Source organism: Talpa occidentalis, unplaced genomic scaffold (assembly GCF_014898055.3).
Source record: "Talpa occidentalis isolate TD23 unplaced genomic scaffold, MPIMG_talOcc4v2.1 talOcc4.8, whole genome shotgun sequence".
Taxonomy (NCBI): domain Eukaryota; kingdom Metazoa; phylum Chordata; class Mammalia; order Eulipotyphla; family Talpidae; genus Talpa; species Talpa occidentalis.
Window position 1 is genome coordinate 64902317 of NW_023605194.1, and position 14053 is coordinate 64916369.

The 14053-nt window shown below is 41.9% G+C and overlaps 1 protein-coding gene across 2 annotated transcripts in view; it reads left to right on the top strand.

Moving 5' to 3' along the window:
• The first annotated feature begins 6181 nt into the window (after positions 1 to 6181).
• MAPK1 (mitogen-activated protein kinase 1) overlaps positions 6182 to 14053 on the top strand; it is a 113513-nt gene continuing 105641 nt past the window's right edge. Inside the window, exon 1 of one of the 2 annotated variants that reach the window (XM_037497293.2) lies at positions 6182 to 6540. In XM_037497293.2, coding sequence (XP_037353190.1) covers positions 6422 to 6540 — 119 coding nt within the window. In that variant the 5' untranslated portion in view covers positions 6182 to 6421. The remainder of the gene's footprint in view (positions 6541 to 14053) is intronic. The other variant, XM_054690529.1, reaches the window with a different exon arrangement.

Genomic DNA, 14053 nt, shown 5'->3' on the forward strand with positions numbered 1-14053 from the left:
ATGGTGATGGCCTATGGGTGCTTTAGCGGTGGGAGAATGATGGTGACCACAACTGAGGGGAGAAATCATACATAATCCAAATCATACATAGTCCAAAAATTAATGATGTAAAAAAGAAAGTACATTTAAAAATTTTCTTAAAAACCTACAATTATAAAAACTGAAGGAAAAAAAATCTCAATTTTTTCTTTTGTTACCATAGCAACAATTATTTCAACTTATCAGCATCAGTCTCTACTGACATTTTTATTGTTATCTCTGTCTTTACATAGTTCAAAGTTCTTTTCTTTCATCATTCACTGCTTTCTGGTTCAGGTTTTAGTGATTTATTTTACAATTCTGAGCAATTTTTGTAGAAAAGGGAATTAATGGTTACAGCATAGTCAGAAACCTGTGGTTTCAAGTGACAGAAACCTATCTCAAATTGATTTCAGTAAAATAGAGAAGATATTGGTTCATGAAACTGTAAAGTTCAGTTTCAAACTATTTCAAATACAGTTTCAAACTATGTCAACAGGAAATTGTCTCCATCTTTGGATTCTGCTTTTCTTGTCTCATCTTCATTTTCAGGAGACATTTTTCACTTCATGGCATGTTTGGCCCTTGAATCCAGTGAAAAGAGAAGACCCTTTTCCCTATTATTTCTGCAAAAGTCTGGACTGAGTGTCATTGGCACTGATGCGGTCACATGCCCAAACTCTGAGCCAATGTCAAAGACTCTGGTTGGGGAGACCTGGGTCACATGGCTACTACTGACTTGAGTTTGGGACCAGCCCTCCAAATTCTGTGAAAATGTAGAAGGAATCATTCTGTATTTAAAGATTGGGTTATTACTACCTAAAGGAGGAGTTGATGATTGGGGAGAAAATAGCAGATGTTAATTCTAAGAGTCACAAGTCTGTGAATTGTTACCGCTTAGATAAGCATCCAAGGTAGTCAACTTGCCATTCAAGCCTGGCTTTATGCTTAAATATTGACTTAATATGGTCTCACAGGGTTCCAGATCCTAGTTCTCAGCTTTGTGCTTCCAAAGATTTGTTGTTGTCAGTATAGCCAGATGACTTTTCCCTCTGGACATAGCTCATGCTAACCTGACTCAGCAGAGAATGATATATAATTAAAACCCCATTTTACAATGAACAATAGCCACAGGACCTGAAAAGGGCTATCCTCTGATCAGTGCACTTTTCCTGTAAGGAGTTTTCCTTACAGTGAAATCAAATTCTAACCAAAAGGTTGCTTAGAACCCATGGAACCAGGCAAGAGAAGTTCTCTGGAGAAAATTAGTGGTCTGATGCATGATGCCATGGTGGTTTTGAAATGCCCACAAACACAGGAAGAGTGGAAACAAATCCATAGGTGCTGAGAAAGAGAGAACTGATCTAATCTGGCTGGAGCATGGAAGGACAGAGTAAGAGGAGTTGGGGTGGAAAGTGGTTAGCAAGGAACTCAAGAGTGCAATGGGAAACCACTGAATGTGTAGTAACATGGTTAAATTTGCTATGGAAAGATTAATCTGAATATAAGAAGCAATTGGAGATGAGCAACATTGAAAGAAAGGAGTTAAGGCTATTGTGACAGTGGCCTAGGTACAAAAATTTATGCAGTTGGGCCTCCCCTGATGGTGCAGTGGTTGAGAGCTGGGCTGCAAGGCTGCCTGCAGCCTCTGCAGCGCCAGTTCGTTCCTGGGCCGCCAGCGAGGGTCCCACAAAAAAAAAAAAAAAAAGCAGCAAAAATTTATGCAGCAGTTTTAACCAGCAGCACGGCAGTGGGGATGAAGTGGATACATTTAAAACAGGACTTTTCAAAGTTTAATATACATGTGAATCAATCACCTAGGGATGTTGTTAAAATGCAGATCCTGGTTCATTAGGTATGAGGTGGGCCCTAAGATGCCGCATATCTAACAGGTTCCCAGACAGTCTGTCATGCCAATCTTGTCAGTGGGCGACCACACTTTGAGTAGCAAAAATTTCAGAAATCGGGCCTCCCTGGTGGCACAGCGGTTGAGTGCTGGGCTGCGAAGCTGCCCGCAGCGTCTGCAGTGCCGGTTCCATGCCCGGTTGAGGGGCGAGGGTCCCATATGGCACGCAGACCTCTCCTGCCACCCGCTGCTCCCCTCAGCAGTGTGCTTCGGTCCTTCTGCCTGCTCTGCTCCCCGCTCTGGCTCTGGTGAATCTCTCACCCTCCCGCGCTTCTGACTGTACCCAGTGCTTGTATAAATAAATAAATAAATCTTTTAAAAAAAATCAGAAATCCTTAAATACAATTTAAGAGTTTGTGATTGGTTCAAGAGGAGGGTTTGGGTGTAAGGTAAAATGAGTATATAGGTGAAGGTGATGCTATCTACAGTTACAACATGAGAAACAGGTTTGGGGTGGGTAGAAAATAACAGAACATATTTATTAGATACTTTCCATCTGCCAGGCTCTTTACATATGTTGTCATATTTACTCTGTACAACAATCTTTTGAAATAGGTACTATTGTGATCTCTTCTTTTTTAAGAGGAAAATAAGGTTAAGGTCATACAGGTGGTAAGTGGAGCAGCCAAGAATCAAATCTTCCAGCAGTCTGAATGCAGAACTCATTCCATTAACCACTGGCACCTGTGGAAGTCATGTGGCTCTGTCCACGTAGACACCATTACCTGGAGTTCATTTTGACCAACAGTTAAATGTCTGGAAGGAATTAGGGCATTGGAGGGAATGCAATCACACAAGAGTGACAATCTAACCCCTCAGAATACTATCAGTCTTGTTCCATTTTTCTCCAACATTTAATTATTACAAAGGAGGAATACGAAAAAAACAGGTTTTAGCTTTTTATAATTTTTTTTTCATTAAGTGCCATTAGTGCTTATTCTTTGTTCCTGAAATTTAAGACTTTTTCCAGACAATGTCTTGAAGTTTATTTTTGCTTATTAACTTTGCTGGATCCCACTGAATTCATTCCATTTTCTACCTCCAACTCAGATCTTTTCAACCTAAAGAAAGTTTTCATTATTATAATCTGAATTAATTGTCTCTAATTGATTTGTTGTCTTCTCTTTCAAAAAAAATAGAGAGGATCTAAGAAAACAAACTATTAGACTCCACTTGCATTAAAACAGATGTGGTACGTTTGTAACATTTCCTCCAAGGCTGTCTTGTGCAAGAAAGAAGAGCTAGAGATATCAATCATTCTACTGCGCAAGTTTGAGAGGCAGTGCTAGCTATTCCAGAGCTCAAGCTCCCTAATAGTACTTGTGTGTTTTTTGTTTTAAAGATTTATTCATTTTTTACAAGAACTGGGGTACAAGCCAGAGGTGCGGGAGGGTGAGAAGATTCACCAGAGACAGTGGGGAGCAGAACAGGCAGACGGACTGAAATACACTGCTGAGGGGAGCAGCGGGCGAGGCAGCAGAGGTCTGCCACCATGTGGCGCCATGTGGGCATCTCCCCAGCCAGCTGGGAATCGAACTCATGCCGCAGAGGAAGCGGACAGCTCCACATGCTGCGCTCAACCCACTGCGCCACCGGGGAAGCCCTCTTTTTTTTAGTTCTTTTTAAAAGATTTATTTATTTACACATACAAGAGCTGGGGTACAGGCCAGAAGTGCGAGGGGTGAGAGGATTCACCAGAGACAGAGTTACAGAGCAGGGAACAGAACAGGCAGACTGACTGAAACACACTGCTGAGGGGAGCAGGGGGCCAGTTAGGAGAGGTCTGCTGTGCCATGTGGGTAGCTCCCTGGCCGGGGAGCGAACTCATGTTGCAGTGGCTGTGGATAGCTTCATAGGATGCATGGGTTGCGTCTTAACCACTTGCGCCACCAGGGAGTTCCCAGTACTTGTGTGTGTTATTTAAAATATTTATGTTTCAAATGTACAGCATTACAATTCGTGATCTGGATATACAACATCATGATCTGTGCTATTTTCTTTCAGGATTTGCTTTAGTCTTTAAGATGTTCTCCTATCCACGTTCTTCTCTTTTAAAGAATTCTCTCACTCCTGAATTTTTCTTATGTTTATTTTCTATATTGCTTCTGCATTGTCAAATCTGCTTTTTTACTCCTTTGACCATTGTTTGTTTGGCTACTGTGAAATTAAATTCATATTACTGTTCATTCACTGGCCTTTCCTTTAAAAGACTCAATGTACTTTTTTAAATTTAGAGTTAAGAATTATGTGTTTTTGGGTCTTCCTGGTGCGCAAGGGGTTAAGACGCAATCTATGATGCTGGTCGCAGCCACTGCAGCATGAATTCAATCCCTGGCCACATGGCTCAGCAGACCTCTCCTGTCTTGCCCACTGCTCCCCTCAGCAGTGTATTTCAGTCAATCTGCCTGCTCTGTTCCCCACTGTCTCTGGTGAATCCTTTCACTCCCTACACCTCTGGCCTGTACCCCAGTTCTTGTATACATAAATAAATAAATCTTTAAAAAAATTATGTGTTTTCTCACACTGGGCTCTGTTCATGAACTAAACATATTTCAAAGGAACAATTTTTTAAGATAATAAAGTTGCTGCTTTTATTGAAAATTTATATATAAATATATAAACAAATACATAAACATACATAAATATAAACATACATAAATTATATATATACATAATAACCACTTTCACCCCCCCCAAAAAAAAAGACAGCTATGCTAGAGAAAATATTAATTGGGGATTTACTCAGTGTGGCAAGACAGATTTTCATCAATACAGAATAAATAGTAACAGCATTCTTGAGCCAATGCTGATACCCAGCAAACTGTAGGAACCAAACTGAATATAACGAAGAATTATCCTGAGTAAAAGATGGTGTATTCTTAGATAAGATCATCTTTATAAACTGAAAGCTCACATTCAGATCATAGGACTGTCTACAGTAAAGAGCCATCCTCTGAAGAAAGCAGGGGAGATGAACTCTAGTGTTACATACGGCAGAGTAGGAGTAAAAGTCATTCGTGACTATTATCTCCCTCTTAACATCTCACCCAAATTTCATTATGCTATAAGTAACAAAAATGTTTCCAAAATTTCCTCCCATCAAAAACTGAAGGGAAAATGAGGGAAGGGTTTTCTTCTTTCTTCATAAAGGGCTGATTTTTCTTTATTTTCTTTATTTTCTTTATGTTCGTTCCACTTGTTTCAAAAATCATTTGCTTATTTCCTTTTGAGACTGACCATTTGATATTTACTGATACTTGGAAGTCTAGAAGGTTTTCAAGACCACAGTGTTAGACAATCAGGAAGCAGGGCTTTCCGCCATCTTTCCTCTCCCTCCAGAGATGGCATGTGAAATGGTTCAGAAGTTCTGGCTGGATCATTATCTGTCTCAGAGTCTTAACTACGCACCTACTTCAGGATTCCGGTTGGGTTGTTATTTTTCAACTTTTTGTTTGTCACTATTTCTGAGCCTCAGTGTATTTGTCTCATTTTCTCTAGATCTTGATGTTTTGATTATAGCATTTCTACCTCTGCATTTATATTTTCAGTATGCATTATATTTAAATTTCAATCATCTGTTTAATCTGGGTTTAATGTATTCCTACACCCACTCTCGAACCCCTTACTCCCCTTTACATTTCTTCAGAGTGCACATACATACCTACATACACATGCACACAAGCATACTTTGTCTATCTTTTCCCCCTAGAATGTAATTTCTGTTAGGAAACACTTGTTGAACCAACCTCTTTCAGGTTCCTGGCTCTTATCAGACTCTCTACTTTTTGGTCTGAACCTTTGTGTTCACACTCTCAGGACGCAAATCTTCCTCGGTCTCAGTCGTGCCTTTCAGTTTCTGACCTAGTCCCGGGGCTCTGAGGTTGTGTGTGGGCCACGGACTCACACAGGTCGTCAATCTCCACTCGCTGCGCCGCGTCGCTCTCTGGCTGAGTAAGGAAGCGGCTGCTGGGCTCTCCGTGCCCCCGGCCGTTTCTCAGGCTCAGTCTTGTGGGTTGTCCTGACACCTCGACGTCCTTCAGCATCTTAAGAGCCGCCTCTCACGCCGCCTCCCCAGCGAGCGCACGTGACCGCGCCGGACTGCGCCTCGCCTGCCGGGGGGGCGGCGCCTCGAGGCCACCGCAGCCGCCTCCTTGAGCTCACCGCTTCCGCTGGCCCGCGCGGCCCCGCCCCCAGGCCGCAGGGAGCCAATCCGTGTGTACGCTTGCTGGCCCCGCCCCGGCGCCCTCCTCGGAGCGCGCCCCGCCCTCCGCCCGCCGGCCCGCCCGTCAGTCAGGCAGGCAGGCAGGCAGGCGTCTGTCCGGGCGGCCGAGGGTGCTTCAGCTCTCTTGCTCCTAGCGGTCCGGCTTCCTTCCCGGCCAGCGGCGGCGGCTGCATCCGCGGCGGCGCGGTCCCTCCGGGAAGCGCGGCGTGGGCCGAGCGGCGGCCGCGGAGGGGAGAGGCCGGCGCGGCGGCGGCGGCGGCGGTCTGGCAGCCAACATGGCGGCAGCGGCGGCGGCGGGCGCGGGCCCGGAGATGGTCCGCGGGCAGGTGTTCGACGTGGGGCCGCGCTACACCAACCTTTCGTACATCGGCGAGGGCGCCTACGGCATGGTGTGGTGAGTGTCCGCGCCACGCTCGGCTGGGCGGCGCCCGCCCGCCGGCCCACCGCCCGGGGCCGCAGCGACCGTAACCGCGGCCTCGTCGGCGCCTCAGCCTGCCCCGCTGCTGCGACTCGGACCCGGGACCCGGCAGCAGAAGGGGCCACGGGCGGGACCGCGGGCGGGTCGCGGTTTGGGTATTCGCAGTGCTTCCTAGGCCCGCCCTCTCCTGCCCCTGGAAGATGCGGGGCGGGGTGTGCAGAGGCTGGGACTCCCACCCCGGGCGAACCCTAGATCCCCCCAAATGGGCTGCGCGGATTTTACTTTCTGGGTCCCTGAGAAGGGACCAGACGGCCCCCGCCTCCCCAGTTCACTAGGGTCCTGGCCTTTTTGTCTGCCGATTGTAAAACCGGGAATTCCTTCCGAAGGTTGTTGGTGGTGGTAGTGATGGAGAATGTAGTCTTGAAAGCGGTTCTCCTTGGCATGGGAACACCAAAATAATAAATTTTTCTTCCGTCTTCCTTGTTTTCCTCCAACGAGGCTTCCATTAAATATCAATCGTGGTGCTAATGTTGCTCTTCTGCGCAGGCTTTTTAAACAGTGTTAGTGACACACCAGTGTTGGTTGTGGAATATCCCAATCTTCAAGTTTTTAAAATGGATTTAATATCGTACTGTTAGCTTTTCAAGAAGACAAGTCAGCATCGTTCTCTTGGTTTAGTTGAGTCGTTCGGAGTTGGAACTAAATTTGACTTTTTCTTTGTTGAATTCTCTTACCAACATAAATGCATCCAGACATTTTAGCACAATTCCTATGTCCTTTTCTTGTTAATGTTAGTGGTCAGTATGTGTGCAGCCTTGATGGAGTTCTTGAAGAATCACAAGATCGCTCATCTTGATCCAGATCCCTCAGAAATGTTCGTGGAATGAGGGTGATGGTATTGTTTTTGTTTGAACAAACTAGCCTGGAGTGTTTTATGCCGATAAAGTCTTGTGGATGTGTACACTCCCTTACACCTAAATCTTGTGTCTTTTGTGTAGAATGAAGGAAGCAAACTACTATTTATTGAACACTTGTGGCAGTTACTGCGCTAGGTTCACTATTTTATTTGAACAACCATCTTAAAGGAGGTAAGGTGGTATCTTTTTTTCAGGTGAGAGTATCTTGAAGTGAAGCCAATTCCTAAGGTCAGATTTAAGATTGTAGAGTTAGATCTTATTTCAAATGCTGCAGCACTTCTCCATTACACTCTTTTTCTTGAGTAAGATTATCAACAATCTTAGAATTTTACCATGTTACTGTGTTAGAAGCAAGTCTATTTCAGAAACATTTTCAAATTTGAATGATCATAATTTTAGAAATGCCATAGAGGGCGTATTTTACCAAGTGTCTTAGCGTGGTGAAGGACTAGTTAGTTCATGTTCTTATTTAAAAAAGACAAGTTGAATCTTGAATATTTTCATTATCTTTTGGAGCAAAAGGCTTCCCATTATATAACTATGAAAATTAACATGAGTTCAGAGGCTAAGGAACCAAAAGAGAAGTTAAATTAGGTCAGAATTAAAAGAAATAAGACCCTAGTAAGTAACTGAAAGTACTGGCCCCCAGCATCATTACTGTTATACATCTTGTGATTGCACCAGCTGGTAGGTAAACATATCTCATTATGAGAGGCTCAGAATTTTCCCTCACATTTTCTTACCTTAAAAAAAAAAAATTAACTTCTAAAATATGGACTGAAAAATTCTTTCGGCTTAGGACATTGCAACCAAAAGATCTTTTTTTTCCTATCTGGTAAAATTTTTACTAGTCTGAAGGTCATTTAGATCTCGTAATTTATTTCTATCGTTGCTACAGACTTATTTCACCTAAGTTTCCACCAGATGAAATGCTAAGTTCTCTTACAGTGATTTTCCTTTCTAAGTAAAATGTAAATATAATTGAATTAGAATTCTGGTGTATCCTAGTAAGAAATTAATCTTTATTGCACATTATTGTCATTTAACAAATGTTGACATTGTTGGGTTTATAGAGATCATCTTAGTTGAAATGCTACTATTTGAATAATGATATTTTTAAAGACAATGCTTCCAGAGGGTTGAAGATTTTCTGTTGCTTTCATTTCGTGAATCAGTTCATTAGGAATTTTGCCTTCTCTTTTCTAGTCATTATGTGGAGGATATAAAGATGAAGAGTGGGGTTTGTGTTGCACCTTTAAGAGTGGATGTGCATTTGGTAGACAGATAATAGGTGCAAGTGACAGTTTGTGTTGTGGAATCTAGTTCTGGAAGAATACTTGAGTGGCAAACTAGTGAATTTTAAAATGACTGAGTTTATTGTAGGGAGGTAAGAGAAAATGGGGTTGGTGTAAGTAAAGAGGGAGATGCACTGGATAAGGGTTTTATTCTGGGCCTCCTATTCACAGGTCTGTACAGCCAGGCCATGGATCTGCCCTATTCTTTCAAATCAAGAAGTTGATCTTATAAGCTTATTTCCATATTGTAGGTAGCCAACGGGTTTTATAGCTTTCCCTCTGTCTCTGGTGGCAGTGCTTCTCATAGTACCACTGTCAATAAATGTCCTAAGTGAGTTCATCTATGAGGAGGAGGCTCTTCAGGGTCCTGCAAGCACCTTCAGTGTTCCCTTCCTGCACCATCACAGTATTAGCAATGAACTTCAGCTGTTTTCCATGACCTTGGATTTAAATCTTCACTCTGTAGTACCATGTGCTCATGGGATCCAACTGACTCCCAACCCCAGATGATGAGATCTTAAAGGCAGATGCTGAAAGTGGTAGGTTGAATTTGGATTTGAGAGTGACTTATGAAACAGGGTTTGGTGATTGATTTGGTATTGGTATAGTTAATCCCAGGACTTTAAGCCGGGGAGTCTGGGATGATGGTGGTGCCATTACCTTAGAGAAGGAATACTGTAGACAAAGCAGGTTGATTAGGGAAAAGTAGTGAGCTCTGGTTTGGACTTTAAATTTTTGATGCCTGTAGGCCATTAAGATATATCCAGAAAGCATCTTGAAATTTATAAGAGCAGTAGAAGCTGGAGATAAAACTTTGTGTAAGTAGTTGTCTTGCTTTGAAGAACAAAGATTCTTACTTGAGGTAATTACTGGCTAGGTGAAACTGCTATTACCTTCTCTTAGGTAATAATAGCACCACTGTCCTCCCAGACTCCCCATCTGAAAATCTTGGGATTAACTATACAAATACCAGTGTTGGTATTGGAATGCCAATGTTGTATATCTTCATCTTTTTAGTGAATAATCCATGGCATTCAGTAGATTTTCAGAGGAATTCATTATTCCAGAGAAATTAAGAACCACTGAAGTAGACCATAAAGACCAAAGAAGTTATTGGCAAATAGTTTTAAGAGGTGGGCAAAATAAGAGGAAGCTGAGGATTGAGAATATATAAATCAAGAAAAAAGAATAAAAGATAATATAAGGAGAAATCAAAGTTGTATTCTTGAGTCTTAGTTTATTAACTAAGACAAGAATGATCTATCAATATTTTGGATACATTGATTTTTTTTTTTTTTTAAGATAGATTGATTGATTGATTTATACAAGTCTGGGGTACAGACCAGATGAGCAGGAGGATGAGAGGATTCACCAGAGACAGAGCGGGGAACAGAACAGGCAGACTGACTGAAACACACTGCTGAGGGGAGCAGCGGGCAAGACAGGAGAGGTCTGCCGCGCCATGTGTGACCCTCGCTGGCTGGCTGGGATTGAACTGGTGCTGCAGAGGCTTCGGACAGCTTCACAGCATGGCGCTCAACCGCCTGCGCCATTAGGGGAGGCTCTACATTGAGGTTTTTTTTTTTTTTTTTTTTTAAAGATTTATTTATTTATTTATACAAGCATTGGGTACAGTCAGACGTACGGGAGGGTGAGAGAATTCACCAGAGCCAGAGCGGGGAGCAGAGCAGGTAGAAGGATCGAAGTACCCTGCTGAGGGGAGCAGCGGGCAGCAGGAGAGGTCTGCGCGCCATGCGGGACCCTCCTCCGGTGGCCGGGGAGCAGCCAGGGATTGAACAGGCGCTGCAGAAGCTGCTGGCAGCTTTGCAACCCAGCGCTCAACTGCTGCGCCACTGGGGAGGCCCCCTACATTGAGTTTTCAACACTCTGAATGTGACTGAGAGGCTATAGGATCATCTCCACAGATAAACTAACCGAAGTCCCCAGAGTGAACAAAATGAGAAAAATTTGAGAATTGAGCCAAAAGAATGTCAGCAGACATTCATGTTACAGAAGAGGAGAGAGGAAGCATGGTCCGGGAGATCAGATGGTGGGAGTGTGCATTATTTAAGGAACCAAGGGAGAGAGGTAGTCATTAAGGAATTGCTGTTGAATGCTATGGAGGGCAAACAATATGGTTTGAAGATGACCTATTGGACTTGACTTTAAATTCTCTTAAAAAGGCAGATTGTTCCAACCAAAATTTTATTGTGATCACTTCCCTCATGGTACAAATCCTGTCCCACCTAGATTTTTGTGATTATGACAGACTAGTAGAACAACCATCTGTTTAGCATTTTGTTTTTGTTTTGCATACATCAATTAATGCTCATAACCAAAAGTGATTCGTTACCTTATAAATTAGTGAGGAAACTTGAGGCAGGTTAGTTAACTTGCCCAAGGACACATGGCTAGGAAGTGATAAAGCTTCCCGGTTTGTCTGGTAGAGTTTTAATAGCAGAAAATACGTGTTATCTGCTTTTGTGTCTATCCCTTTTTTGGCCTTTTTAAAACCTTTCATGCAAGGTCATTTTCTCAGAAGTCATTTGGTGAACATCTATTACATGCCAGGATGTACATAGTCCTTGCCCTTTAGCAGCACTTAGTCCAAATAGTGAGATGGAGTTGGGCATTGATAATTAATACAAACACGCTCCCAAAGCTATGCAGGAGCTGTCTTGTGGGGCTATCTTCGTATGGCTTTACAATCTTTTATACTGGGTGTTGATGATTAGACATTTGCCTTGAGAAGTGCATTCTAGGTAGAAGAAAGTGAACATGCAAAGGCACAGGGTATGAAGATCACCTTATGGCAGATCATAAGGTGCCTTAGGCAGGTAGCTGGAATTGAGCGTATTATTTACTAAGGCGATTGGACTTGATTTTGTAGGTGAAAGTCATTAAAGAATGGCCCTCTTTTGCTAGTTCCTCATCAAATTTTATGAGTTGGTTCACCATCTTTTTTTCTATTTTCTGCCTAATCTCCTTTCTGCTTATCTAGAGGTACTCCATAGATAATATTTTTTAAATCCCCTCTCCAGGGGTATTTTTAAATATATGTAGGTTGTTTTGTTTTGTTTTGTTTTCTGGTTGTTAACATTGATTGGAGAGTACTACTGACCTGTGTGTATGTGGGGGCAAAACCTGCACTGCTGGGATCATCCTCCAGTGGAGAATTGTTCTGTTAAGATACCAGTTATATGCTCCTCCAGCTCAAGAAACACTGAAACCTGGTCAACTCTTACCTTCCTCTAAGGCTTATTTCCATAAACTTTCCCTTATTATGCTCTGTTAATAGCACTCCCTCTTTCCTTGAAATTCTGCTGGGTATTTGTACCAACTGTGTATATACTACTGTCAACCTCTGTACCTGAATTCAAATTCTAAGTTTTGCTTGTTAACAATTTAACATTAATAAAGAAATCTTGTGTGTTTTGAGCTTAGAGATGTGAGGAAGCTAGCTTTTATGAGCAATAGAAAATCCACTGTTTCTGAACAGAGTATTAAGTGCAAGTAAAATATAGATCAAAATAATTTTTATATAAATAACCACTCTAATAATGTACTCCTGGTGGTTAGTTACAACTGATATGCCATTCCCATGTATTTAACTTGTATGTTCTCAAATTCAAATATTTATAAAGATACTTACTAGAAGCTTCTGTAAGCTGAGTTTTCCCAGGAACCACCTGTAACTATTTCTCATCTTGCTCCCATTGATGTATCTACTTATTAAAAAACCTCTCTGATTCCCCAACAAATATCCTGCCTCCAACCTACTCCACCCACTCATCCACCTCACTAATAACCCTGAGATGCTTTTTCTCCCCTTTATTTCACTTTGCTGTTTTACTTCTTGGAACTGAAAGGAGAGATGTTCTCCAAAGTCCTGCTCAGATTTTCAGCCTTAAGGTATGCTCTGGGTTCTGAACCCATAGCAAATAGGAATTGGAAAGTGGGTATAGGGGTGTTGGGGGTGTCTGGATAGGTTATGCCATTACCAACTGACTAACGGTAGATGCAGGCCTGCCTTGCTTTATGTGCTGTGGTTTCTAAATCATTTTCAACCTGATATTAGAGACATTATCTTTTCACTTTACAAATAAGAAAACCAGGTCTCAGGCATCTTGTACAGCCAATAAATATATAGCAGAACTGAGATTTATCTGAATACCAAAACTTATGACTTTTTGTTTAAATTGCTGTTACAACCAAGCTACCTGGAAACATGTTTCATGTAGCCTGGATTCTTGAATTCATCTGCATCAAGTATAAAATATGATTTCCATAGCTGACTTGTGCCAAGTGAGAAAGTGGCAGAGAAAACAATGGATACCTGGAAGAGGTGAAGGAAGGTTAGGGTCAAAGCTCTTAGGTTTTGTCAAGATTATAGTTTTGATTTCTATATTCCAATAGTTGTTGATTTTCATTCATTCAGTAATATTACTAAGGGTTTACCTGACCTATGTTCTACATAGGAGGATCAGAGTGGTGCAATCCAAAAAGATAAACTCATGCAATTCACAGCAGTATGAATGGAGTTAGAAGGGATCATACTCAGAGAAATAAGCCAGAAAGAAAAAGAAAAATATTGGACAGTTTCACTTATAGGAGAAATATAGGGGAACCAAATATGGGATCAGGGAAAAATAACTAACTAATAAAAAAAAAAAAACAGCAAAATTTGCAGGCAACCATAAATCATAGCCATTTTGCAAGAGAGGGGGAGGAAAAGGGATCAGAACAAGAGAGAAGAGAACAAGGGACTCTTGTGATGGTTCACAGGTGAATTGGTGGTGGGAATTTTATGGGGAATACACAATGATATAAAAGATATAAATTTAAAAAATAATAAGAAAAAAATGGTGAACAGATGTGGATTTTACTCTTTGATGTTTATAGTCCAACAGGAAAATAATGACATTTACTGAGTATGATGAGGCACAGAGTGCTACCAGAGATTATAAAAGGTGGACGTGAGATATTTTGAGAGGTAGTTCTTGGAGGATTACTTAGAGTGGTGGTTAGGCAGGTACCCAAAGAATAACTTGGAACTAAGAGAAAGGTAGGGTAAGGTGGTGGAATGTTTCAGGCACTATCTTGTTGAAAATGGATTGTAAAAATCGAGGAATTTGTGATTAAGATCCAGGCATCTTTCTCATTATACTACAGAGGTAGGGAGTGCAGTTAGAGTTTCAGGTATGGTTGGAATCAGGAAATAGAAAATAGACCAGAACTAAAGAGAGATATTAGCAACAACCCGATAACTGGGGGATT